Genomic DNA, 27,267 nt, shown 5'->3' with positions numbered 1-27,267 from the left:
TTATTTGGCTGCTGCACTCTGAGACCGATTAGGTTCGTTGGGATCATCCACGAGAAGGGAAGATATAATGTAATGTAATCTGTAGAGGAGAGAAGATTGGGGAAATAAAGGGAGATGTAGTGATATATATAAAAAAGGTAAGATTGGAATAAGGTCGATGGCTATAGGAATCAGACAGATGATCTGTTACGTGTCAAGATTGTACATTCCTAACCACTTTAGGTTTCTAATTATGCTGTAGATTAGAGCAGATTCGGTTGTTGAGAAAAAGCTGAGACTCGGTAGAAAATGAGCAGCCACTAGTCTGATCCGCCTGTAGGCCAGGGCTGGGCAGTGACACAGGAGATGCTCAATTGTCTCCGTCTCCTCCTCGTCAACGCAGAGTCTACAGTAATCAATTGCATCAAGATCCCATTTACTAGTAAAAAAACTGATATTGCAGTGACCAGTAATGATTCCTATCATCACTCTTATTTCAGCTTTGCTCAGGTTCAACAGTGAGTGCTTTCTGTTGGTAGACAGAGTCGGCCAAATGGATCTTGACACGTTGTTCGTTGTGCCAAAGTTCATAGGCTCTTTCGTCGAAAAATGTCTCAAAGTTCCAGTAAAAATAGCCTATGAGTGGTTTGGTTGACCCGTCAGTTGCTAGATCTGTGGATTGAGATCCTCGTCTAGCTAGTTCGTCCGGTCTTTCATTACCCAAGATGTCACAATGTCCTGGTACCCAACACAACCGACAGCTGTAAGTAAGTTCTTCCAAAGCTGCTCTACATTTGAGGAGGGCCTTAGATTTGATATAACAAGATTTAATGGCTTTAAGAGCCGCTTGACTATCCACAAAGATAGTCACCGGTTCAACGACCTCTGCATCCAGACTTTTTATCAATTCCGCCGCCTTCCAAATCGCGAATATTTCAGCTTATAGCCTGTAATGATCTTCATATATTTTTGTTGGATTATTTGTTGTTCCAAAACAAGTCCTAGACTACTTGGATAAAGTTTCGGAAACATAAAAATTAACTTCTAAACACTAAGAATATAGACTTCGATGGAAGACAGAGGAGTTTCAAAAAGAAATGGAAGAGGTCCCTAGATCTGTACAATAGAAAACGTAATTACAGTAGATATCGGATATAAGCACATCTCATATAAGAAAAAATCGCATATAAGAAAGATTATCAAACCACCGAGGTTATACTTTCTTATATCCGATAATTCCATATAAGAAAAAAACGCATATAAAAAAGAAATATCCGACTTTTTATGAATTTCTTATATCCGATATCTACTGTACAAGAACATGGATATCGAAGGATATCCTTAAACATTTAATCCTTAGAAGAATTACATAAATCATAGCCTACAGACATGAATGAAAAAAAAATCTGAATGACTTTCCTACGAACCTAGAATTCCTAAAAGGATAGGTAGGTGAATCTTTAGTCCTTTTCATTTTCTTTTTAGAGAAGCACGATAAAATTTGAATGACATAAGTGTAAGTTCAACTGCCGAAAATTATAAACCAAGTTTTTGAAACTGTTTTTATACCCTCAGCCTTGTGGCTTATGAGGGTTTATACACGGTGCGGCGATAATGTGTCTCATCAAAATATTCGTTTTTGAACCCATGTTCCTTTGGACCAAATTCGTTTCAGAAAATTTGGAGTCGATTTCTCTCTGGCCGGCTTGTGCGCACAATAAGTCTCGAAGAGAGGAATCGAATTCATCCAAAATTTGCACATCGTAAAATTCTTCCAAACTTAGTTCATGTTCGAATATGGGGAATATCGATCCATTCCTCTGGTCAAAATTTTAAATTTTTATAAATCCAATAGAAGCAAATGGAATGTCCGATGTAAACCAACCTTCACAAAGCCAAAATCACGTGGGAAGATGGTACCTCCCAGTAATATTTAAATATCTAATATTAGACGAATGAAATGTCCAATTTGAAACAAACTTTCCACATCCTATTATCTATTATTATCTCCAAAGCCTAGATCAAGACCGAAGATGAGACCCATTGGTCCGACAGATATATATATTTCGGGGTTCTTCGGAATAACACACAGTTTTTATTATTCGCTTTATATAAGGTATATTTTTATCCTTATATAAAGCGAATAATAAAAACTGTGTGTAATTCCGAAGAACTCCGAAACATATATCTGTCGGCAACCTTTTTTTAAACCTCTAAAATTCGAACAAAAGTACATTTTACACCCTCTCTAATTCTTTAAATTAAAAAAAAAAATCCTGGTCCAAAAGTCGGGCATTTGATTGCATCTCCCAAACGGTTAGAGACAACGCCTTCATGTAATTTTCATTCGAATGGAATATAAAAGTCAGAGTAGAATACAAAAGTAAAGGGGTTTTATTGGATAAACAATTGTGGTCACATATTTAAAATATGAACTGTGGTGAAATATTTTTTTACAGCCTCGATTAGTTTGAAGTATCGATTTGATATAAAAATGCCAAAATTAATTAATATTTCCTCACATTATGCTAAAAATTTCGGCCTTCTTTAACCCTATGTGGCCCAATGTTGTCCACAATAAAATGTTTTAGAGCTTTTATTTAATATGCAGCTCGTAGATATATATTATTTGGATTTCATATGTCAAGACCTGTTTATGGACGACACATGTCAAAAAAAAATCTTTAAAATTAACATTTTTCGTAAAGTTATGAGCTTTTAAATATAGAGAAGAGCGTAAAATTGTGTACAGTACTAATTTGTGTATACAGTCCAAATTATTTAAATCGCTGCGAATTCAAATTGTACGAATTCTGTCATCAGAATTATTTTTGATTCTTGTAAAAATGAATATAGAGAATAATTTTGAAATAATTTATATCCCGGATTGTACTGTACTGTATATCCCGGATGCAAGGATGTAGCGATAATCAAATTTTGTTCATATCCTATTTAGGACAATAGCATAAAATCTGTACACATAAAATCGTTCCATGATCACGAAAAAAATCGAGACTCAATGGGTTAATAAAGCCTTTCGAAATCGAACCGTTCCCTTAGATTAATTCCCATCCTTTGGGCTTTTATTTTAAATTTTTATTTATTTTATGAATTTTTTATTGGTATCTACTAACTCTAGCACTTTCTGGTACATTCTGATCTTTATTTTCTATATCAGCCCTCGATTCATTTGAAGTGACTCTACCTTCGTAAAAACACAAGTTAAACCGCTTGTTATTTTGTTTTCCCTCACTAATTCTAAGCTTTCATAGTACATTGATTTATTTCAAATTATTTTTACAAATATAACTTCCCATAACTTAATTAAACCAACTCTTTGGCAACCCTGTTATTTATTATAGAAGTATTTGCTCATCGTTGTCATAATTTCATAACAACAATAGAAGAAAAACATTTCTTTACTCAGAGAAAAGGAATAACACAGAGAAATGAGGGATAGAGAGCGAGAAACAACAAAATAATAACATTTGGAAAAATGAGCAAATAACAAAAAAAAAATATTGAATAAAAATTAAATGAGCGAAGACGCCAAATGGTTCAAATTCGATAAAATAGAAACAAAAAAAGGGGAGTACAACAGAATGGTAGAATACAAACCGAAGAAAGCCAATACGAATTGTTCAGCGAAACAAACAAAATAACGCGAGCAACATGGGATGGCATGAGGATAAAACATAATCAGAAAAGAAAATTAATAGATGAGAGCGACAAATGAATGGTTTTGTGATCGGTAGCACGGGCCAGGCAGGCTGACAGACAGACAGACATATACAACTGTTTGGTATTTTATTTTATGGGCAACGGGGAGTGTGAGAGGATAGGGTGTTGGATGACGATAATGCAGAATACAAAAGGTGGCCTGCCTATGAATATCGAATTGTGTTTTCCTTCTAAACATGATCGATTACAAATAACAAAAAAAAAAAAAAACAAAAAGCGTTAAGTATGTGCAAGAATTTCATTTAATGGCATAATATTGTAATCTTTTTCGAAATTTTGTTTACTCCCCGATGGAATACAAATTTATTTAATTAATTTGTATTAAAGTAGATTAAATTAACAATTATGTAAAATAGTGCCTTTGTGCCAATAGTCGGCACTTTTTTCCAATTGTCGGCATGTTATGTTCCAATAGTCGGCATGTCGCATTTTAGATAAATAATTGGGTCTGGCTGACACAAAACAAACAAGTGTGTGTGTGTGTTTGAGCGAGTGCGTGTAGGTTATGGTTGAAAATTATTGAAAGTATTGAGTTTTTGATATGTAAAGAAAAGTTGCATAAAAAGTATTCCATTTCATTCAATTGCGGTAATTATGAATTTGGAATATATACAAAATTATAGAAAAACAAATTAACTGTGAATTTCAAAAATTGAAAATGAGCACAAATCTCAGAGAACTTCTAAAATGCAAACAAATAAAATAGGGTTGAGCTTGACCTGATCGAATTTGATAGATAAATGGAAAACTATTAAAGTGTCGTTATATGAATGCCTATAAATTCGGCAAGTTAATAGGTACAGAATGTCAAGAATCAGTTTACACATGGATAATTATTAAATATTTTCAAATGTAAAAGTTCGAAATGATACTACAGTCTACGCCCGGTATAACGAAAACTCAGTTTACCAAATTCGGGATATAACGAATGAGCAAAATAGCCGACTTTTCATACTGACTATCGAAAGTTTTCCAAATTTATATACTGGGTATAACGAATGGCGCAAAAAATAGTGGGCCAGCCTTATAAAAAACATATATAAACACGTTATTATTATTGTTATTACGTAAATTAATTCATTTTTTATTAGAATGCACTGAACAATGGATTAACATTTTTGATTTTAAATAAAAAGCAAAATGGGCCTGACAATATATCATCGTTATACCGGGCGTCGACTGTATTAATATTATTTTTTGATGTTTATTATTATTTATTGGGCAGAAGAGATTCACAAAGTCCTTTGGAATGACGAGAGGACTGAAGAGAACACACCACTAAATAAAAAATGAACTAAATAAAAATAAGAAGCTACCACCACTGCTTAACAAAAAAAAATATGTTAGCAGTCTCATCCGGATTATCATCAGGATACATCAGCCTGGAAATTTTCCTACACCAATATCTTTTTCCCCTCCTCTAAATGCATGTACTGAATATAGTTTTGTGTGGAAATCTGTTAACAGAGGCACACCCCAGGTATAAGTACTATCTCCTCTACTATGGAAATTCGACCACCTTAGGATAAAGGTTGTAGCATATGCTGATGATGTAGTCCTGCTAATCGTTGGGAAATATCAGCCGACTATTTCTGTCATCATGCAGGGTGCCTTGTTGACTCTGTCCAACAAGGCACACGCCAATTGACTTGTCGAAAACCCCACGAAGATAGAAATGTTACTCTTCACTAGGAAACGTAATATACCAAACTTCCGATTGTCATCCTTGGGTGAAGTCATACTAACCTCACCTCATACTAACGTGGAGAAGAAATGTTGAGGAATACCCTAAGAAAGGTCTTATAGCGCTCTACTCCTGCAAGAACTCTATCGGTAAGAGTTGGGAAGATCATAACGGTCGTACTCCCCATTCTTACATATGGCTGCCTTGTATGGTGGCATACACTGCTGGCCAAAATAAATACTGTTCAGCGTTCGGCATCAATCCTGATACCTGACAGCTTTGAATACAATCCTGAATCTCCAACCACTGTATTTTCTTGTTAAATTTCAGCCTGAAAGATGTGCCCTGAGGCCTGGAATTCGCTGAATTTTGGCCATGACTATACTCCCTCTCAAAACGATATTAGAGTAGAGTTTCCTAGTAGGGAATCCTGGGCAATTGGCTCCTAACCTCTGGCCGGTCTGTCGATATTTACAGATGGATCGAAGATGGAGAATGAATTGTACTGGTGCATGTGTTTACTGCAATAATCTAACCATATAAACTCATTTAAGCTTAACAATCTTTGCAGCGTTTTTCAGGCAGAAATACTGGCAATCACGAAAGCGGCTAATATAGTCAAACCACATTCTGCCGACAACATAGGACCGGTGACTATATATGTCGATAGTCAAGAGACCCTTAAGACACTTAAATCATGTAATATTAACTCAAAAACAGATAGGTGAATTTTGTTGGGTTCCAGGACAAGGTAATATAGATTGGAATGAGATAGACGATGAGCTTGCTCGAGGGTATTTGCCGATTGAGGGATCTGTAAAACCTCCTATTGGCTACTTTATCCGTATGAGCTACTGCGAGGTAGTAGGCAACAGAACCTGTATGTAGGATTTCAAAAACCAACTGTCCAAAATTCTCTCGCCGTATAACTTCTTCGCTGCTGTCTCATAACAGCGTGATAAAAATCATTGTGGGAATCATAACAGGTCACTGCAGGATTACATCTCTCACTTCCATGTGGGATATTAAGGAAGTGGATTATTGCTGTCTATGTGAGGATGAGGAAGAGCTGGAAACAATTGAATATTTATAGTCTGCTGGTGTCCAGTTAAATATAAATATGAAATTGATAATGTAGCTTTCTTCTCATAAGTAGATTCCAAGCTTTGTTAAAACTTTGACATGGCTGAAATAAACAAATTTTCTACACTGTTTTCAAACATCGTCTATCTGTATAGCCGGGTGCTCGTATCAATTATCTGGATTAGCGATATTTTACAGTATGGTAATAGTATCTACCTCTGAAAGAAATTTCAAAAAAATCTGATAGTTTTTACCAAACTAGATTTAAGGGAACCAATAACTCCTCACTGGAACATTGGTATCCGAAAATTCCAACGGTGTTAGAAAGGGTACATGTCTGGCTCTCGTATGTACTAGGATTATTGACTTCGCCCAAAAATAAACAACATGACGACCCTTTGAAAAAATATTTTTGGGAAATTGCTTACTTTTTACCAAAAACCAAGTTAAAAAACCAGTGAGCGGAGCAGTATAGTCGGACGGGCCGACCAAATGATACCCTACACAACTGACACGAAAAGCAAACTTTATGCGGTTCTACGTTCTGAGCCTGGGCAATATTTCGTGATATTTGCACCCTTTTACCGATTAAAGATCAACAACTCCACTTTCTAACCCTGTCATATTTTCCAATTTTTTTCTTGAAGTGAATTTTTACGCCATAAAATAAAAAATTGGTCACGTTAGATTTTGGTTGAATATTGACCGATTATCATCTAAACAGCCGCTCTAAGTATTTGGTCAGATCCCCTTCACCTTGTAAAAGATGTGATGTTTCGCATATTCAATTTTTCGGTTCATTGCACCCCCTGAATGAAAACTATAAGCGTCGTCCATGATCATAATTGGAACTTCATGTACAATTTCAAAGCGATCAGCGCGACATTTCCGTCCTCTAATGGAGTAATAGTAATACTATGCACATAGTCACCTAATCGGAGTACATACAGCCATATAATTGGTATCAATTTGAAAGTCAACAACTCCTCTTGGATATACTATAAACATCTCCAATATATGTACTTCAGGAGCAAGTATATACGCTCCAGAATAAATTTTTTTTTAATTTTTCAGACAAAAGTCAGGTTCCATTTGACCCGCTAAATATTGACCGATCTTTATCAAAACAGGCATGCTTATTCGTTGGCGCAATGCCCTTCTCCATGTAAAATTTCACAATGTTCCGACAAAAATTAAGTATTTGGTCCATTTCATCCACTAAATATTAACCGATCTGTACCAAAAACAATAGGGGTCTTAAATGACCAGAACACATCCTACATGCAAAATTTCGTGAAGATTGGTCCATAACTGTGGCCTGTATCGTGTTTACAAATTATAATGGACAGACGGACGGACGGACACACATGTCTAGACCGACTCAGCTAGTCGAGATATGACGATCGATATACTTAACTTTGAGTTTGAGAAGCCCTCTTGTCGTCACTTGATGCTAGCACAATAAATCACTTGAAAATTTGTAGGGACATCCATGAATTAGTGTAGATTCGAATTAAATCAAAATAGGGTAAGTGTACCGGCTTAACTCTAGTTTAGTAAAAACGATCAGATTTTTCTGAACATCCGGTTCTACGGATCCGGTTAATATTTTAAAGGTTATAAAAATACCTTTTCATTCAGTGGAAATATGATGGGGTTATATCAAACCATTTTGAAGATATAGTCAAAAAATGGGTTTTGGTCCATTAATAGATTTCTCCATTAATATATCGTCTTTTTTTCGTCTTTAAATTTTTAATTTCTATAGTTTTGTAATACATGGTTTCCATCTCTGATCGCATTGCAAATAAAAGACATGGCTACCCTATTTAATTTGACAGATCTTCATACAAATTTGACACTGCATCTTTCATTCATTGCAGTAATTTCATATGATTTAATTTTAAATTTACAAAATCAATATCAAAATCTTCCAATTGATATTATTTTATAAATTGTATTTAAGCAATTGTTACACTACTGCACACACGAATGCAAATTGCATCACATTGTTTCTCTCTCACTGATGTGTTACTCTCTTTCTCTTTGACATGAATTAAATTAGCCGCTGGCTGACTGGCTGCATGTAACTTTTTATCAAATTTTTTTAATTGCAATTTTTCACAAAAATTCTTAGTTTTACGTTTGATTTCACATTTCACATTTTTTGTTATTTAAAAGATATGTATCTTTTCAATTTGACCAGCCACAAAAATTTAAAAGGCCAACAACTCCAATCAGCATAATTCCAAATAGATTTACAAAGGCAGGCAGGCAGAATAAAATGAAACACAACAACAACAAAAATAGCACAATACAACCCAATAACGGCGGCGACAACGAAAACGACGACGAGTTCACCGTCTTCGTCTATACAACAAACATACAAACAAACACACACAACAAAATGTTATTCTTATTTATGTTGGCCTATATAGTTCCGTTGTATTTTCTAAAAGGGGGTTTTGCTTTTTTTCCCGAATTGCTTGGCTGACTGGCTGGCAGGCCGATTGCTTGTTGGACGGAATGGAGGGAGAGCGAGCGAGCGGGAGATGGAGCTGTGGTGAACATGGGGCAGCAGCAACATACGCAGTCTACTCTAGTAGTGTCATTACACAAAACTTCTACACTTTGTGTAATAGTATTTGCTTGCTTGCCAGCCTGCTGCTCTTCTTTGATTTGCGTATGTATATTTCACTACACACACACTAGCTGATGGTTGGATTTTCTATGGAGGTTTTGCATTCTGTGTTGTAAAAAAAAACTTTTTTTCTTTTGATTGCCATTAATTTCGTTTCTTTCACTTGAAATTCTTTCCATTGCATTTATGGGTTATACATTTTTTATCTCACTTAAAAACACAATAAATTCCTTACTTTTGCGTTATTTGTCACATTTGTTTAAAATTTTATTTTTTTTCCTCTTTGATTATGAATTTATTTTATTTTTGTTTTGTGGGGAAATGTTATCTTTCTTAGCTTTTTCTGGGATGGATTCTCAGACAATTAGTATTTCGTCGTTTTCTTTTTTTATGCACTCACTCACTGAATCGCTACACAGAGACACAAACACAGATACACTTTTTTTGTGGCAGACAACAGAAGAAAACTACAACTTTTTCCCCTTTTTAATTTTCTATTTTTACACATGGAATTTTTCGTTTGTTTTATTTCGTTAATTTGGCCAGAGTTATTCCGCAAAATAGCAAAAATTACGAATATAAACGCGCTACCGATAAATATCACTTATTTTTCTATGAAAAATAAAGCACAAAAATATGTTGACTGTTGCTCGGTTTCGAAGAACGAAGTCGTTTGAGGCGTTCTAATTGACGGCGGCGGCACGGACATGTTTGCATTTCTATGTGGCAGGGATTTATAGATCGATTGACGATAATTGGTGTTATTGGTGGGGAAAATTAATCGAAAAGGAATGTTATCGATAGGTAAATCTTTCCCATTGTCACTTCTGTGAGTGACTGGATGATGATAAGTTTTGAAATATATTAAAAATAAATTGGAATTCACACTGTGTATACATGTATAAATAATTATATTAAAGCAACTAAATATTAAAATAAAACGACATTTACATTAGAACTTTTTGCAGGGTTAACCTACTTTATGAGGAATTATTTGCCAAATAGGCAATGGAATTGACAATTGAAACCCACTGGGTTAACGAAATCTGGTTAAATGCAAACGTACTATAAGATATATTAAGATATATTTCTTTCGTTATCGCAGTAAAAACTAGTATATTCTTGCAGTACGGGAACATTACTCATATCAGAGTATAGAATAACAAGGTGTATTTAATAAGGTGTATGCATCAGATACAACAACAAATATTTTTACAAAAACGATCGTTGGTATAGAAATTAAATTGATATGCTGACAATTAGAATTTGTCAAAAATAAACAAAAACAAATATGTATTTCTTTTCATTTTTTGTCAACAAATAATCTATGAGAAATTGAAATATTTTGTTTTGTTTTGAAAATTTAACATATCCTGCCCCTGGCTTCCAAATCAGTCCTTATTAGTGGAAAAGTTGTGTGCCATAAATCGCCGCTCAAAGACCACAAAATAATGAAGAATGTCGAGCCGATGTACGGCCCACAATGCTTTTAAATTTAAATTAATATATAAAGATCCACTGCGGAATCCATCCTTAATAGCAAAGATTTTGTGCCTAACTATGAGTTAAGCTGGACATGAGGGTGGTTGAGGATTTATATCCTACACGTGTGGACTTATTTAATTCAAGAATGTCCCTACAAAATTTCAAGTGTAAATCTCAAGATCTCTTGAAGATATAGCCGAAGCTACCAATAAAGCTACCCAATAAAATCTTCTTGCAAATTGTGATATTTTCGTGAGAAAGCACTAGAAACATTATAGAGGCCCATATGTGTGACAAACACCAATGGGCAGAAACTAATACAGGCTCCTTTCAAATTTTAAAGGTCCATATATCAGCGGCCTATAATCAGAAACCCAATGTAAAATACGTTTTTTCGTCATTTGAGGCTTGTATCATTTTCTGTTCCTATAAATGTATTTTTTGTTGTTCAGCATAATTTAAATTTGAAAGAAATGAAACGTCGAAGCAATTTTTTTGACAATTTATTCCACAACCAATAAAGAAAAAAAAACTTTAAAACCATATGGGCAGTCAGTAATCGATAAAAAATTGACAGTCTAAAATAATAGTGTGTACTCGCCTTTAATCACCTCTACTCTAATTAGACGTGAAAATACTTAAAATGTCTATTGAAAATTGTTATAAATTTCAACTGTATTTTCTACGAATATCAAATTTCCACATTTCCTTACCAAATTGAACAGAAAATACAATTGAATGTTTATTTCATTTATAACTCAAAATTCATGTATGACATATTAGGTGTGTCTGGTTACTTTTCTAGTAACATTTATTCAGTAAGTTCTAGTTCAGAGAGTAAGACTTTTTTACTTTAAAACCATATGGACAGTCAGTAATCGATAACAAATTGACAGTCTAAAATAATAGTGTGTACTCGCCTTTAATCACCTCTACTCTACATAAAATGTCTATTGAAAATTGTTATAAATTTGAACTGTATTTTCTACGAATATCAAATTTCCACATTTCCTTACCAAATTGAACAGAAAATACAATTGAATGTTTATTTCATTTATAACTCAAAATTCGTGTGTCACATATTAGGTGTGTCTGGTTACTTTTCTAGTAACATTTATTCAGTAAGTTCTAGTTCAGAGAGTAAGACTTTTTTACTCTCTTTTGCGATTATACCGAAAAAAGTAAACAGGCAACAGTTAGTAAGATATAGCAAATAAACAGCTGATTCAAGAAAACATTTGATTTGCGCCAAAATAAACAAACAAAGGGTAAACACAATTATTTGTATTGCATTTAATATTAAAAATAAAATGAACAATAAAAGAAAAATTGATTTGATTGATGCATCAATACATTGCCTCTATCTGGAACTTGCCTAAAAATATATAAGGAATTAGTTTCTAATTTAATGAAACTTTGCATTACTTACGATTTTTCTTCCATTTTCTGTAATTTTTATACAACTTAACTTCAAATTGAACTTTGCAAATTAAAAAAATGTTTTGAATAATTTTTGTGTTTGGTCATAAAACACCTGATCCAAAAATGCTGAGTTTGCAAAATCTTACTGCATAAAATTCTTTCAGTAAACTCCAGTAAGTTTGTTGTTGTTGAACTGTCAAACTTGCTCTCTCACTTGACTCTCTTTTACTGGATTTTTGGATAAACAGACAACATTTAGTAAAATTTGGTAACAATTGTTACCAAATATCGAGTAAACAGAAAAAGCTACTTTGTCATCAAATTACGGCATTATTTAGTGAATATGCCAACAAAAATGCGTCATTGCTTATGGTTGTCTTTATACTACAATACATTGTATTCTCTATTGCCAACAGATGTCGCCAAATCATATCTTAATTTATATATTTCCCACTGGCCTTTAATAATAAACTTATTCCGTTACAAAGCAACTGTCATTTATAAAGAAAAATACTTTTAAGCTCATTGTAATTTTATACTAGAACGAGCTTTTTGGCCTTAGTCAATTTAAAGTTGAAAAAGTTGCAACGAATGTTTGTTACGCGATAACATCTAACAGCCTGTTTTTGTAATTTGTTCCGGCAGTCACACGTATCGTTCGTATTAAAACGTATACGTCGAAAATTTGGTTTTTGTAATAATTGTAAAAGCTTTCGTCTAGAAACGATTGAGCTTTTCCATTCGTTTTAACCATTAGTGCCAAAGTGTTTCTTTTGGTATTTTGTTGCAAATTTTCCAATAGAATTATTGCAAAATGAGGGTAACTCTGTTTATTGTTTACAAACAGTTTTTTTTTTACATAAAAAGTGTCAAAATAGAAAATTCAAAATGTTTGGTACGATTGCAATTAATTTTAATTATAAAGAAAAGCAAAATATTCCCCAAAGGAGAATACCTATGGCATTTAATGATACAGCAACATTATTCCACTTGTTATCCACTTCAAATTTATTGGATCCGAAAACAGGACGGCCAGTTGCTAATTGTGGGTAAAGTTCCATGAGATCAACCAATTTTTGGAATTGGGCAATCGTTGTCCTTTTGTTGCTAGGGGTTCAAACAATTCAATATATTTTTTTACATTTCATAGGGATATATAATTTTTTACAAACCATTTCTTCTTATATATTTCATCAGAATTTTCCATATTTGTTACGTTCTTTTCACTAACAACACACAAATTGTAATGAACAAATAGTTTTCTTTATTATTATTTTTTAAACGAATGGTATTTTCTCTTCGTTTGTTTTTGACATTTTTGTTCGTAAATAACGCACCGTTTTGTACAAGGTATATTAAGAAGGTAACCGTATCAAACCAGCTGATGGTAACATTATATGTCATAACAATTTGTTGTTGTTTTTGATTTTTTTTTCAAACCCATTTCCAAACAAAAATTTAAAAATTGAAATACATTTGAAAATAAAGAATAAAAAAAGGATAAAAAGGCATAGCGGTAGGCTATGGAGATGGTATTTCTTTAAGAAGACCATGGAATCAAATACAAGACCTTGGGATCGAAAAGAAGATTTGGTTCGATAGACCTTTTTGTCTTCTTTATACATTGTTTTCAAAAATTTCATGTGAGGGCATGACAAAACTACGTAAAGAATAGCTTAAATCTTGTTATCTCTCACTACATCCGATGTCACCAACATTATCACATTTAAGCGCACTTTGATGTATCTTTCTATCAAAAATCATTTTGATATTTTAAAATTCATTTATTTTAAAAATTTTCAATTTTCAAAAAGTAAACAAATATTTTTCTTTTTTCAAAATGTTTAATTCTGATTGGTTGAATTTAATTTGCTTCGAGTTTTTTATGTCACGGCGAAATTAGTATTATTCGCCTGGTAAACAATTTTGACATATCATGTTCCCAATTCGCCGATGCGGCTACCTTGTATATCTACCTTGGTTTTGTATAACAAAAACCAAAAAATACGAATACCAAAAGCTCTTTCCTATTTCTCACTCACTACAACCGGTAATTTGTTTGCGAAAACCAAAATGAGTAATCGTTCGTTTTTTCGACGAACGAATGGACATTTTACATTTACAAAAACAGGCTGTATGTGCATTTTGTTTTTTTACGTAAGTTGACAAATTGAAGGTTGGTTGTCATTTCAATCAGAGACGTTGTTAATTTTCTATACATGGGTGCATGGTACAATTATAAAAGGTAACAGCAAGTCCCAGCTGATTTGATTCCAAAGTAATACTAATGCCAATATGAATTTGACAAATTATGTTTTTAAAAATCACCCAACAGGAAAATGAACGCATACAATTCGAAATTGTTCTTTATTAAATGTACTCCCGTATTCATTTTACTCAATGTGCCTGTTGGGAAAGTTTGAGGAAGCAAATCTTTCTTCATTGAATAACTCGCAATTCCCAGCATTTTCATATGTTTTACACATATAAGTGGCAATAGCTCAATTATAGGAAAGATGTGAAAGCGATAGAAATATAAATTTGATAGATTTTCATTCATGTTTTTCAAATTTTATTTTAAGGATTCGAAAATATTTTATTTTCAAAATAAATATAATTTAAATCACCACACATTCACCCCAAAAGCGACAGCTCTGTACGAAACACTTAAAAAAACGTCGCAACGCTTGGTTGCCCGGTTAACGAGCAAAGCAACATAAGAATTGTTTTGTTTTGTGTTTCTTCTCTCGTTCCGGTCTAATCTGGGTAGTCTCACTCTCTTCACACTTTTGTTTCTCATTCTCTCAGCCATAACCGTAGCCCACCCCTCAATTGTTGAACACAATAAAGAGACACAGCAAAACATGAATGCATGAATGACATACGCTCTAGATAATAATTACGTATTAACAATAAAAGCAACAACAACAACAACAACAAAAACGTTTTTTTTTCAACAGACAACGACGCATAGGATTGGATTCATTCAACAAACATAGAAAAAACATTTTCTTTTCGCCAAAGCTAATACATGCTCCAACAACAACACCAACTAAAGCATCTCGGTGAATTCTATTTCTGCCCACAAAGCTAAGAAGAGTTGCTGTTGCTAAATGTGGCGAAGGGGGCGTATGGGTGATAACACAAAATGCAAAGGCAAACAAAAATTTGCAGCAGCCGCCATAGCTAGATTGCAATGTAAAAACTCAAACCAAATTGTTGGTAACAGTGCTCGGTAGCGGTAATGTCGAACAGATAAACTGTAAAAAAAAAAACAAAAAAACATTTGGTGAGATTTTTTTTTTGCGTGAACAAAAGATAAACAAACAATTTAGTGGAACAAATAAAAGGAAAATGAAAGAAAATCACATAAAAAAGTGCAAACAATAAACTATAATATATAATAACTATATAAAAATGTCTTGCGTTAAATAAAAAAATAAAATATGATAACCAATTAAATGTAAAATCAAAAACCAAATACTAAATTGTTTACCATTTTCCAATACAATTTCTGTGTCATATGTCAAACATTAAATAATTTTATTTTCTTGCATTTGGATTCGATATTTTGCTGGTCATCATGATTACGGTAAGTGAGAAAAATTGTTTGTATGTTTCTACATATATATCTACGCAATGTTGTGTTTCTGCTAATCCTTTTCACACATATACTATATACATATGCGTCATAGTACGATAGTATATATTGTAAATAATCGTATATAGTTTATATCGTGGTATTTATGTTGTAATATATTTGTTGTTGTATTTTGCCCATATATTCACCCCTTTTTATAGTGTTTTTGTATGCCGCTGCCACTAAAGGAGCATAATTTCCGGTTTCTGCTTTGTTCATCATGAATATCCTTATACGTCTATTATGAATTACGGGAACAAAACAAACGATAAGAAAAACTAACAGCAGGGTTCGAAATTACTTATGTTGAAATGAAAGAAAATGAAAAAAATTTAGATTGTTAAATGTTTTCAAAAGCTTGCAAAAGGCAATAAGAAGCTAACAAAATATGAATCGGCCGTATGTCTGGCTGGTGAGAACGATAACTTTCAAAGTAAAATTTTTCCAAATCTGATGTTGAGAAAGTATACTTGAACAAGTGAAAAAGCTTTAAGTTCGGCCCGGCCGAACTTTGGATACCCTCCACCATAGATATACTGGCAGGTACTTGAAATGAAAAAAATATAGGGAAAATACCAAAAAGTGGACCTATATCGACATTTCCACAAACCGGTTATGTAAATCACAATGGGAAATTTATTACCATATTCGACTACAAAATACCGCATTTCAGCGAATTCGGTTGAAAAACGTGCTCAAGAACCTCAAAATAGCGAAAATTGGGGGTACCCTTATATGGGGGCTACCAGAAAAATTAGACCTATATTTATAATTTTTGGTGGAGATTTTTGGCACCTAATAAGAACCAAATGTACCAAATTTCAGCGAATTCGGTTGAAATAGGCGCTCAAGAACCCCAAAATACCGACATTTGGGGGGTACCCTTATATGGACGCTACTAGAAAAAATGTACCTATGTTTATAATTTTTAGTGGAGAGATTTGCTACCCAATAAGAACTCAATGTACTAAATTACAGCCAATTCGGTTGAAAACTACGATCAAAACCCCCAAAATACTGAAAATTAGAGGGTAACGTTATATGGGGGCTACCAGAAAAAATGGACCTATGTGTATAATTTTTTTTTTGTGGAGAAATTGGGTACCCAATAGCAACTCAATATACCAAATTTCAGCGAATTCGGTTGAAAAACGCGCTCAAGAACACCAAAATACGAAAAATTGGGGGGTACCCTTATATGGGAGCTATGCCTGAACGTGGACCGATATATCCCATCTTCGAACTTGACCTGCCTGCAGACAAAAGACGACTCTATGCAAAATTTTGGCGATCTATGTCAACTCGTTTAGACGCTAGAGTGATTACAACAGACGGACGGACAGACTAACATGCTTAGATCGTATTAGAATTTTACGCTGATCAAGAATATATATACTTTATAGGGTCGGAAATGATTATTTCGATGAGTTACAAACGGAAAAACAAAATTAATATACCCTCCATAATATGGTGGAGGGTATAAAAATTTGAAAAATATAAAGCACCAGGATTTGATAGAATTACATCCGGATTACTTTTAACAAGGAAACATGCGGTAGCACAAATATTCGCATTAATTCATAATTTCATCGATTCCGATATCCAATAGATTCAAAACTATCGTCCAATAACAACACTATTCATTATTAGTAAGGTAATTGAAAAGATTATCTTTATGGAGCTAACAGATTAACTCGAAAGCAATAATACAATATTTGAACGCCAATATGGGTTCAATAAGGGTACAGTGGCACAAGCGATTGTGTTGTTGATCTAATAGACTGTATATGAGATGGAGTGGACTTTCATCTAATACACGTTTACTCTTCAAAAGATATTTGAGTAATAGAAATAAATATGTTCAGATAATTCGGAGTATCCCAAGGTAGCGTTCTTGGACCATTATTGTTTAAAATTTATGTTATGGATTTAAAAATATATTTATTTTGGTAAACTATAATTATAGTATAAGGGATTTTTTAAGAATCAAGAATGAGCTGTTATTAAATCCCAATAAAACTAAATTTGTAAGATTTAGACCATATAAAGTAAGCGTACACATTGGTGGCCATGAGAGATTATTGAATCTAACCAATTTTTCCAAGGAAATATGAAACGAACTAAATATCCAATTAGACATCGTAATATGTTTACAATTTCCCTTAAGGAAATTGGGCTGGTAAATGAATACCAATGGCTGTTAAGGTTTGTAACTTTGCACATATATATTTGAAGATTTAAACAAGTGAAAAAACGGTAAGTTCGGCCGGGCCGAACTTTGGATACCCTCTACCATAGATATATTGACAGCTACTAGAAATGAAAATATAGGGAACATACCACAAAGTGTACATATACCGACATTTCTAAAAATGGATTATGTAAACCATAATACATATTTTAGAAATTTTTAAAGGATAATTATACCCTCAGCCTTATGGCTAATGAGGCTAATGGCTAATATGATTCTAGACCCCATGTCCGTTTCAGAAAATTTAGATTTCATCCGAACTTTGCCCATCTTATTATTCCTTCCAAGCTTAGTTTAAATTTGAAGATGGGTAATATTGGTCCACTCCTTCTGGAACCTCCAATCAGGAGCTAGGTCTAAATGCGACAATAGTTCATTATCGAACCTTACGTTCCAATTTTTATCTCTCTATCCTCCGCAGGTGAAATGATTAGAAAAGAGTCTTAGAACCAAACTAAAAACGACTACAAAATACCAAATTGCAGCAAATTCAGTTGAAAAACGCGCTCAAGAACCCCAAAATACCGAAAATTTTGGGTATCCTTATATGGGGGCTATCCGAAAAAATGGACCTATATTCATAATTTTTTGGAACCTATTAAGAACTCAATGTACCAAATTTCAGCGTATTTGGTTGAAAAACGCGCTTAAGAACCCCAAAATAGGAGGTACCGTTATATGGGGGCTACCAGAAAAAGTGGACCTATACTCATATTTTTTTGTGGAGACATTTAGTACCCAATAAGAACCCAACGTACCAGCGAATTCGGCTGAAAAACACCCTCAATAACCCCAAAATACCGAAAATTGGGGGGTACCCTTATATGGGAGCTATGCCTAAACGTGGACCGATATATCCCATCTTCGAACTTAACCTGCCTGCAGACAAAAGACAACCCTATGCAAAATTTCAGCACTCTATCTCAATTCCTTCAGAAGGTAGTGTGATTACAGCAGACGGACGGACAGACGGACGTGGCTAGATCGTCTTAGAATTTTACCCTGATCAAGAATATATATACTTTATAGGGTCAGAAATGAATATTTCGATGAGTTACAAACGGAATGACAAAATTAATATACCCTCCATACTATGGTGGAGGGTATAAAAATCAAAAAACATTTTTGACACCCAGAAGGAGGGGGTGGGGGGTTCTCTTTAACAGAAGGTTTAAATGTGGGAGAAATGTCTATTTAAAGTCTCTGAGAAACTCTTTTTTTTTTGTTAATTTTCGCTTTTCCTTCGAGTAGTCTTTCAGGAAATCTTCTTTAAAAAATGTCGCTTATAATTCGAATAGCCCTTGAGAATTGTAAAAAGACTACGCCTATGGCTATGGCCTAAGTACCTGAAGAAGTCTTCTTTAAAAAGTCACACTATGGTTCGAGCAATCCTTGAGAAGTGTCTGAGGAAGTCTCCTATAAAAACCCACGCCCATGGTTCGAACAATTCTTGAAAGTGTCTGTGGAAATTACCTTGCTTACCTTGCCTTAATTATTTCCGAAAATAGGACCCATCGTTCAAGTTGCTTTAGTACATCCTACACTGAGGGTCAAAATTTTGAAAACTTTTACATTTCATATGAAGCGAACTGAGTAACCAATTAGACATCGTAATATGTTTACCTTACCTAAATATTGTCCAAAAATGGAACTCGCACATTTTTTTTACCTCCCCGAACCGAATATCATCGAAACTTTACACAACGTAATGTTTTAATCGTACTTAGATTATATCTGAAGATTGAACCCGTCGGTAAACACCTTCTTGTTACAAATTTTTTTAAATTTGTTAATCCAATAGCAAGCGAATTGAATATCCGATTTAATCCAAGCTTAGTACATTTCAATTCTTTTACCAAACTAAAGTCCGAAGATGGAAGCCATCCTTCAAATCTGATATGGGTCTTCTATGGACATAATTACGTAATTATTTTACTTTTAAGTGGTTATTTATACTCTTTCGAGACGAGGTTGATGATCTAAGTTTTGCAATGAAAAGGAAAGCCAGGAGAAAGCCAAAAAATCTGCTTTGAAAAGGACTGTTCCTAGAATGAAGACAAATGTCGAACTTTGACAAATTTGAATTTAATTCCCATATGCAAGTTTCGCATCAGGGCGGAATAAATACAAGTTATCAACGTACGACATTTGTAAAGCCACATAGCCCAATATGCCTGATGAGCCGCTTAACCAACGGCGAAACGCGTCGCATAATGGTGGGTACGTAGGTTCTTCTCATGGCTTTCCTTTTCATTGCAAAACTTAGATCATCAAGCTCGTCTCGAAAGAGTATAAATAACCACTTAAAATTACTTTCAAATGATCACTGCCCTTACAAGGCAAAATTCAAACAACAAAAATTAATTTCAGCCGAGCACGGCTAGGGCTCGAACCCAGGTCCTCAGAGCAACACAAATGTTGCCAAGACCGCTTAACGTTCTGAGCCATCAACACTTCCAAAACGGTTGTGCAAAAAACATGTGTATACCAGGAAGCAATTGTAGGTGTGTGGATTAATTATCCATCGCTACAACAAAAAATCTGCTTTGAAAAGGACTGTTCCTAGAATGAAGACAAATGTCGAACTTTGACAAATTTGAATTTAATTCGCATATGCAAGTTTCGCATCAGGGCGGAATAAATACAAGTTATCAACGTACGACATTAAAATTCTATACTAATTTTTATTTTATTAATTTTTTTGTTTACTAAAAATTCCCACGTTTTATACTTTAATTTCTTCCGTTCCCTGATAACTGTCACCTATCCATGTTGTAACAGGGTATTGATGACTTGCGCAAGGATAAAAACCAAAACAAAATGAAAAAAACAAAAACATTCTCACGGGTTTAAAGTTCATTGGCATTTATGTGTGAGTGGGGCATAGTTTTTTCTTCCCTACTTCTTCCCCAACATTCTGGTATGTTCTGCTAGCCTGAGTATCTGTTTATGTGTGAGTGTCCGTGTGAATTTTCTTCCTTGACAGTTTCCATATCCTTGTTTACCATACGCTAGTAAACAATATCATTTCACACAGCTTAGAAATACATCAAAAATAATATTAAATTTCCCAATGCAAATACACAATAAAAATCATTGAGAAATTTTTGAAAAAAAAAGAAATCCTTGAATCAGGTTTCACCCAGGCATAAAATTGACTTTAAACAATAAATAAATTAAAATGAATGAATGAAAAAAAAAACTATACAAATGTCCATAATTTTATTTTCTGATTTCTCGTGTGAAATTTCTAAATGGAAATTGTTTGTTTTCCTCGAATGCATCGAATGATGCCTGTTGCTGGCTGCGGCTAGAAGGGCAGGAGGCTTGCGTTAAACAACGTACAAACGACGGCTTTTTATGTAAAGTACAAATGTACGTGGTGATGATGTTTATTTCTACAAAAATAATAACTGTAACATTACAAAAACAACAATATATGATAAACAGTTATTTCTTACCGCAGTTTTGCACCTCCTTCTTCAACAAGATCAAATTTCAAAATGAGACAATTGCGCTCAGAACAACAATAAAGAGAATATGAGAAGAAAGAGGAACACGCAAAACAACGGTTTACATTGTAAACGTCAAACGATGATATTCACTAAAAATTGATAACTCTGATAAATTATGACACACAGTCACTGCTCGTTCTGGAACACCCCCGCCCCCGTGGAGCGACCAGCTTCACTAACATCTAGATCCAGAACAGCTAATTTAGACACCGGACGTTGCAACTCTCCCGATGAAGTTTTCACAACGGCTCGTCTTGGAACACCATCCGTACCGGCGAAGACACAAGTGACCAAACCTCTCCGCCATTGAATCCTGGGAACATTTGGGTCGCAGATGAACACCACATCACCAACCTTGATAGGATCAGCACGTTCGCACCACTTGACTCTCCTCGTGAGAGTGGGCAAATATTCTGCAATCCACCGCTTCCAAAATCTATCTCTCAGGCTTCTAAGAATTCTCCACTGTTTTTTCAGGGAAAAAAGCTTGCCGTCTGGTTCATCGACGGACGGGGTTGGAGCAACATTTCCTCTGCCAATAAGGAAGTGGTTAGGAGTAAGTGGCTCCTCTTCATTAGGACTTATCGGCAAGTGAGTTAGTGGACGGGAATTTACAATATTCTCTGCTTCGATCAAAAGAGAATACAGCACATGTTCTCTGGGGGAGATTTCCTTCAACGTTTGCCTTAAAACCTTTTTCACACACTGTACCATTCTTTCCCAGATACCACCTTCCGAAGGATTTGCAGGACAATTAAAAATCCACTCAATTCCTCTTGTGGATAACTCATCCTGTATTCTATGAGCGTCGAAAACTTCGGCGAATCTTTTTGTCTCTTCATGAGCACCAACAAAGTTTTTGCCGTTATCAGAACGAATTCTAGCAGGAACACCTCTGCGATTAATAAAATTTCTTATGGCGATAATGCACGAATCTGTTGACAAATCATGAGCTAACTCCAAATGTATAGCACGTATAGTCAGGCATGTGAACAAAGCAACCCACCTCTTCTCCGATCGTCTCCCAATTGTTACAGTAAGCGGGCCAAAATAATCGAGTCCTGTGTACTTGAAAGGTACGACGTTAGGTTCAAGACGATCGAAAGGAAGTTGTCCCATGATGGGTACTCGTGGCACACATTTTCGTGATCGACATATGATACACTCAGCAACGACTTTCTTCAACAAACCCCGTATTTGTGGTATCCAATATTTTTTCCTAATCTCGCATATAGTGGCCTCGTGGTTCTGATGCATCATTTGTCGGTGGTGATGCATCACTAAAAGTTTTGTAAAATGATGATCTTTTGGCAATATTATTGGCCTTTTCGTGTTATAGGGTAGGTAGCTGGCTGCATCTATTCGTCCATACACTCTCAAAAGGCCATCATCATCAATATAAGGCGATAAACTTATTAAACTACTGCTTCGAATCGGCTGTCCCTTTTCGATACAACAGAACTCGGCTGCAAATCTTTCTCTTTGTACTTGCCGGCACAACACTTTCTCGGTGTAATTTATTTCACAGGAGGTGAGGCCATACTCCTCTGAATCATCAAAAATCTTTCGACATCTTTTTACAAAACGAAAAATCCAGCAAAATGATCTTATCATTCTGATGAAGGACGAAAATCGAGTCAAATCAATCAAGCCCTTTTCAAAAACTAACAAAGAAATTTTAGGACACATTTCCTCAACATCGTTCACACAGGTTGTATCTATTACACCTGTAGGCCAATCACCTTCATTAATCATCAAAAAATTGGGACCTCTTAGCCATCGTGATGAAGGTAAAAAATCGATATTTTTGAAGGCCCTTGTGCCTTCGTCGGCTACATTTTCATGTGTCGAAATCCATCTCCAATTCTCGACTTTTGTTGATGATAAAATTTCTGAAACACGATTAGCAACGTACTGTTTATATTGCCTATGACTACTCGATATCCATCGTAGGACTGTTGTGGAGTCACTCCACAATACAGTCTTTTCTGGAGTCAGACTATGGGACGACAAAATAGTTTGCATCAATCGCGTACCTAACACCGCGGCTTGCAACTCCAGGCGTGGAATTGTAACTCTTTTGATTGGTGCACATTTAGTTTTGGAAGTTATAAAGCTAGTGCCAGTAAAACCATTTGATATATACCTCCAGTATGCGATTGCAGCAAAAGCTTCTTCACTAGCATCAACAAATATATGAAGTTGAAGTGATGTTGGCAACCCTACTCCAAAATAATATCGAGGTACTCGAAAATCAGCAATGTTTTTCATCTGGTTTCTCCAATTCTCCCAACTGGCACTTACATCATCTGGAATGGTATCATCCCATCGACAGTCGTGCTTCCAAATCTGGCGCAGTAACAATTTGCCACCCACTGTAAAATGACCCAAAAATCCGAGAGGGTCAAATGTAGACATTATTACACTTAAAACCTGCCTTTTTGTTGGTTTCTTTTCTCCAGAAATAATAGATGAATCGACGCGATTAAATTTCAAATTAAACATAAAGTTATCACTGGAAGGCTCCCAATACAATCCTAAGACCTTCTCGGTTCCACAATCAATTGACATTGCTTTTGTACTTCCATCGAGCGCCAGGGAGACGTCCTTTGAGTTCGATATAAAATTCCTTAATTCAAAGCCTCCGTTTTTATGAATTTCTTTCACTTGCTTTGAAATAATTATAGCTTCGTCTACACTATCAAAACTATCCACAAAATCGTCAACGTAATGGTGCTCACAGATGGCCTCAATTGCTCTTGGATTATAGCCCAAATGGTCTTTAGCATTGGCATTCATAACGAAAATGGCCGAACAGGGTGAACAGGCTGCACCAAATATCATGACTTGCATCTCATATTCATCTGGTGGCTTATTTTGATTTTCATCTCTCCATAAGAACCTCTGGGAAACTCTATCACATGGCTGAATTTTGACTTGGTGAAACATTTCACATATATCGGCACCAACTCCTATTTGGCCTCGGCGAAAATTATATAGTATAGACAACAAAGAGGCGATATTTTGGGGCCCTTTCAAGAGTTGTGAATTGAGTGAAATATTATTTACCTTGGCGGCGGCATCAAAAACTAGTCTCAACTTTCCAGGTTTGTTGTGGTTGACTACCCCGAAGTGCGGCAAATACCATTTTCGATCACTTGGAGCATGTATCTCGTCTGACGATAATTTTTTAACATAACCCTTATCAATGTATTTCTGCATTATATCTCTGTAGGCTGCAGAGAAATTCAAATCTCGCTTCATTTTCCTTTCAATTCCTTCCAGTCGACTAAGTGCCATAGGGTAACTATCTGGAAGTTGGACATCATCTTGTTTCCATAGTAGGCCTGTTTGAAAACGATCTCCGATCCTTTTAGTAGTTTCATGTAGAATCCGCCTGGCTCTAACATCATCGTCGCTTTCAATTAGAGGAACTGATCTAACGCCCATACTTTCCACGTTAAAATAATCAGCTACCATTTGATGAAGCTCGTCTTTGGTTTCAACTGATATAAACAAACATGATTTCTCCACTGGACTCAGAGAGCGGCATGGTCCAAAAACAACCCATCCCAATTCTGTATTGAAAGCAAATGGACCGGCTGTATTATTGATCCTACAGGATGATGGCAACCCTAAAGATGCGTGATCTAATCCAATCAGTAATTTCGGCACTACATTGCAGTAGGGTTTCACTGGGGGTTTTTTACAATTTTTGAAGGCTGATAAAATTTCATCCTCACTTAAACTTTGCATCGGGAGGTTAAGATTTGATACAGCGTACACATTTTTTAATAAGTGGCAACCACTTTTTCCTGCACCACTCACCTTTATGTTAAAGGATGTCACGGGTTCCCTTGCAGATCGACCTCCGAACCACTGGACGTTAAGAGAAGTATTCTTTCCACGTACTCCTATTTTGTCGGCAATATCCCTGTCCAACATGGTAATGGACGATCCATCATCAAATAAGGCATATATTTCCAAAGAGCAATTATCCCCATGAAGAGTGACAGGCAGAACGCGGAAGAGGAGCTTCTTCTTATTTTTGGTAGAACAGCTGAGGACATTCTGTTGTGGCTCTATTTCAGGATTTGGCAACATATGTTGTGGAGCGCTGACGGTATCCTCGTGAAGCAATTTGTGATGTCTACGCTGACATCCTTCTACAGGACATACCCGTTTACGGCGACAATCTCGAGTTGTATGTCCAATATACAAACAGGAAAAACAAGCACGAATCTTCTTGATCTGTTTCCATCTATCTGGTATACTTAAGTTCAAAAAACGGCGGCAATCATATATCCTATGCTCTCCCTGACATATATTGCATTGTATTTGCTGTCCCGTGGAATGCAAAAGAACTCGTCGCTTTTGGTCCTTGCTTTCAACCTCCTGCACTACGCATATCAAATTGGCCATCTCACAGAGCCAATCGCTAAAATGTATTATAGTGGGATAAGGTCGAATATTAGTGGCAACTCTGGCCCATTCCAATTTTTTGCTCATGGGGAGCTTTGAAACCAACTCTTCCAGCAGAGTAGGGTTAGCAATGTGCTGTTGCCCATTTACCGATTGCAAAAAGACAGCTAAATTTTTAACTTTGGTAGAAAATGGCACTAGTTTTACTAAATTGTTCTCCGAAATCTGTGGTAAATCTCTGGCTTGACGTAACTGACTATGGATGAGTTGCTCTGGTCTACCAAATCTAAAACGAAGTTGCTTTATTATTTCTTCGACGTTATCAGGATGAATCAACAGCGACTTGACAACTTCTCGAGCTTCTCCCTTTAGACATTTATGTAAACGTTGGTTGTTTTCCAAGTTTGAGTAACCATATGCAGAAGTGGACTGGTTGAAGGCTGTATAAAATAATGGCCAGTCCTCCGGATCACCACTAAATTCTGGCAAGTCTTGAATTTTTCTTGGCATTACGAAGGTTGATGCATTTGAATTTGGAAAACCACTTAATTGCTGTATATTTTGAAATGGCTCCCACGTTGGCAGTGAAAAGTTTGAAGCAGGGTCGGCGTTGCTGCTGGCTGCAGTTGCCGCTGCTCGCAAAGCTGCCATCTGGGATGAGGACGCGCTGGTTGTTGTAGTTACATACAGATTTTCATTCGCTGCGGCTGCGTACGGCGACGGCATGCCGACGTTGCTGCTCGTTATAGGTTGGAACATGGCGGCGGTTGTATGTGTGGTTGCTATATTTGAATAACGGGACCCAAATGTTGTTGGCGGCATGGTATCAATGGCGGTTGCAAATGGCGTTTGCGAGGCTATAACTGATGTGAGGTTATGGTCACTTACCTGGGATGATGTGCTTCGGAGTGCACATTGAAGTTCCTGGCATTGGCGGTTGCTGTTGGTTAGCTTTACCTGTGTCTCCGATAGCTGACTCTTTAACAGGTTGATTTGCATCTGCATCTCTGATGGACTGGCAGGCATTGACGACATCGTCGACTGTGGCTTGGTTGTAGGCAATGATTGGATTATGTTGTTTCCAGGAGGCATACTGGTTACACAATTATCCACCAGCACTGGCATTTGCTGTGTTATAGTTTGCTGTTGATGGCTACTTGGCATGGTAGCGGGCTTTCCATTTAATTCCAGGGAGGAATTTGGTGCTGTCTGCACTCTATGTGAGGTTATAGGATATTCCCCACTCTTATTACTACCTCCGGCAGTTTGTGTGGTTGTTTGTTTTGTGGCAGTTGTTGGCCTTGACTCTGGCTGAGCCTGATCAGGAAGATCATTGGTTACAGCATCTGCATTTAAATTACCTTGCAGGCGAGGACTCCGGCGTGGTGGAGTATGCTGTAACAT

General features: G+C 35.6%; 1 protein-coding gene across 1 annotated transcript; it reads right to left on the bottom strand.

Moving 5' to 3' along the window:
* On the bottom strand, nt 1-27,267 carry LOC133334184 (uncharacterized). Its single transcript, XM_061542480.1, has 2 exons — nt 23,879-27,267; nt 1-79 (listed from the first exon to the last, which is right to left on the bottom strand). Exons 1-2 carry the CDS (start codon nt 27,265-27,267, stop codon nt 1-3), a joined length of 3,468 nt encoding a protein of 1,155 aa, XP_061398464.1.

The sequence above is a fragment of the Musca vetustissima genome, unplaced genomic scaffold (genome assembly GCF_032173495.1).
Source record: "Musca vetustissima isolate MV318-11 ecotype Yass unplaced genomic scaffold, APGP_CSIRO_Mvet_v1 utg81525, whole genome shotgun sequence".
Classification (NCBI taxonomy): domain Eukaryota; kingdom Metazoa; phylum Arthropoda; class Insecta; order Diptera; family Muscidae; genus Musca; species Musca vetustissima.
The sequence above is the reverse complement of the archived record's forward strand: the minus strand, read 5'-3'. Positions and strand labels throughout refer to the sequence as shown.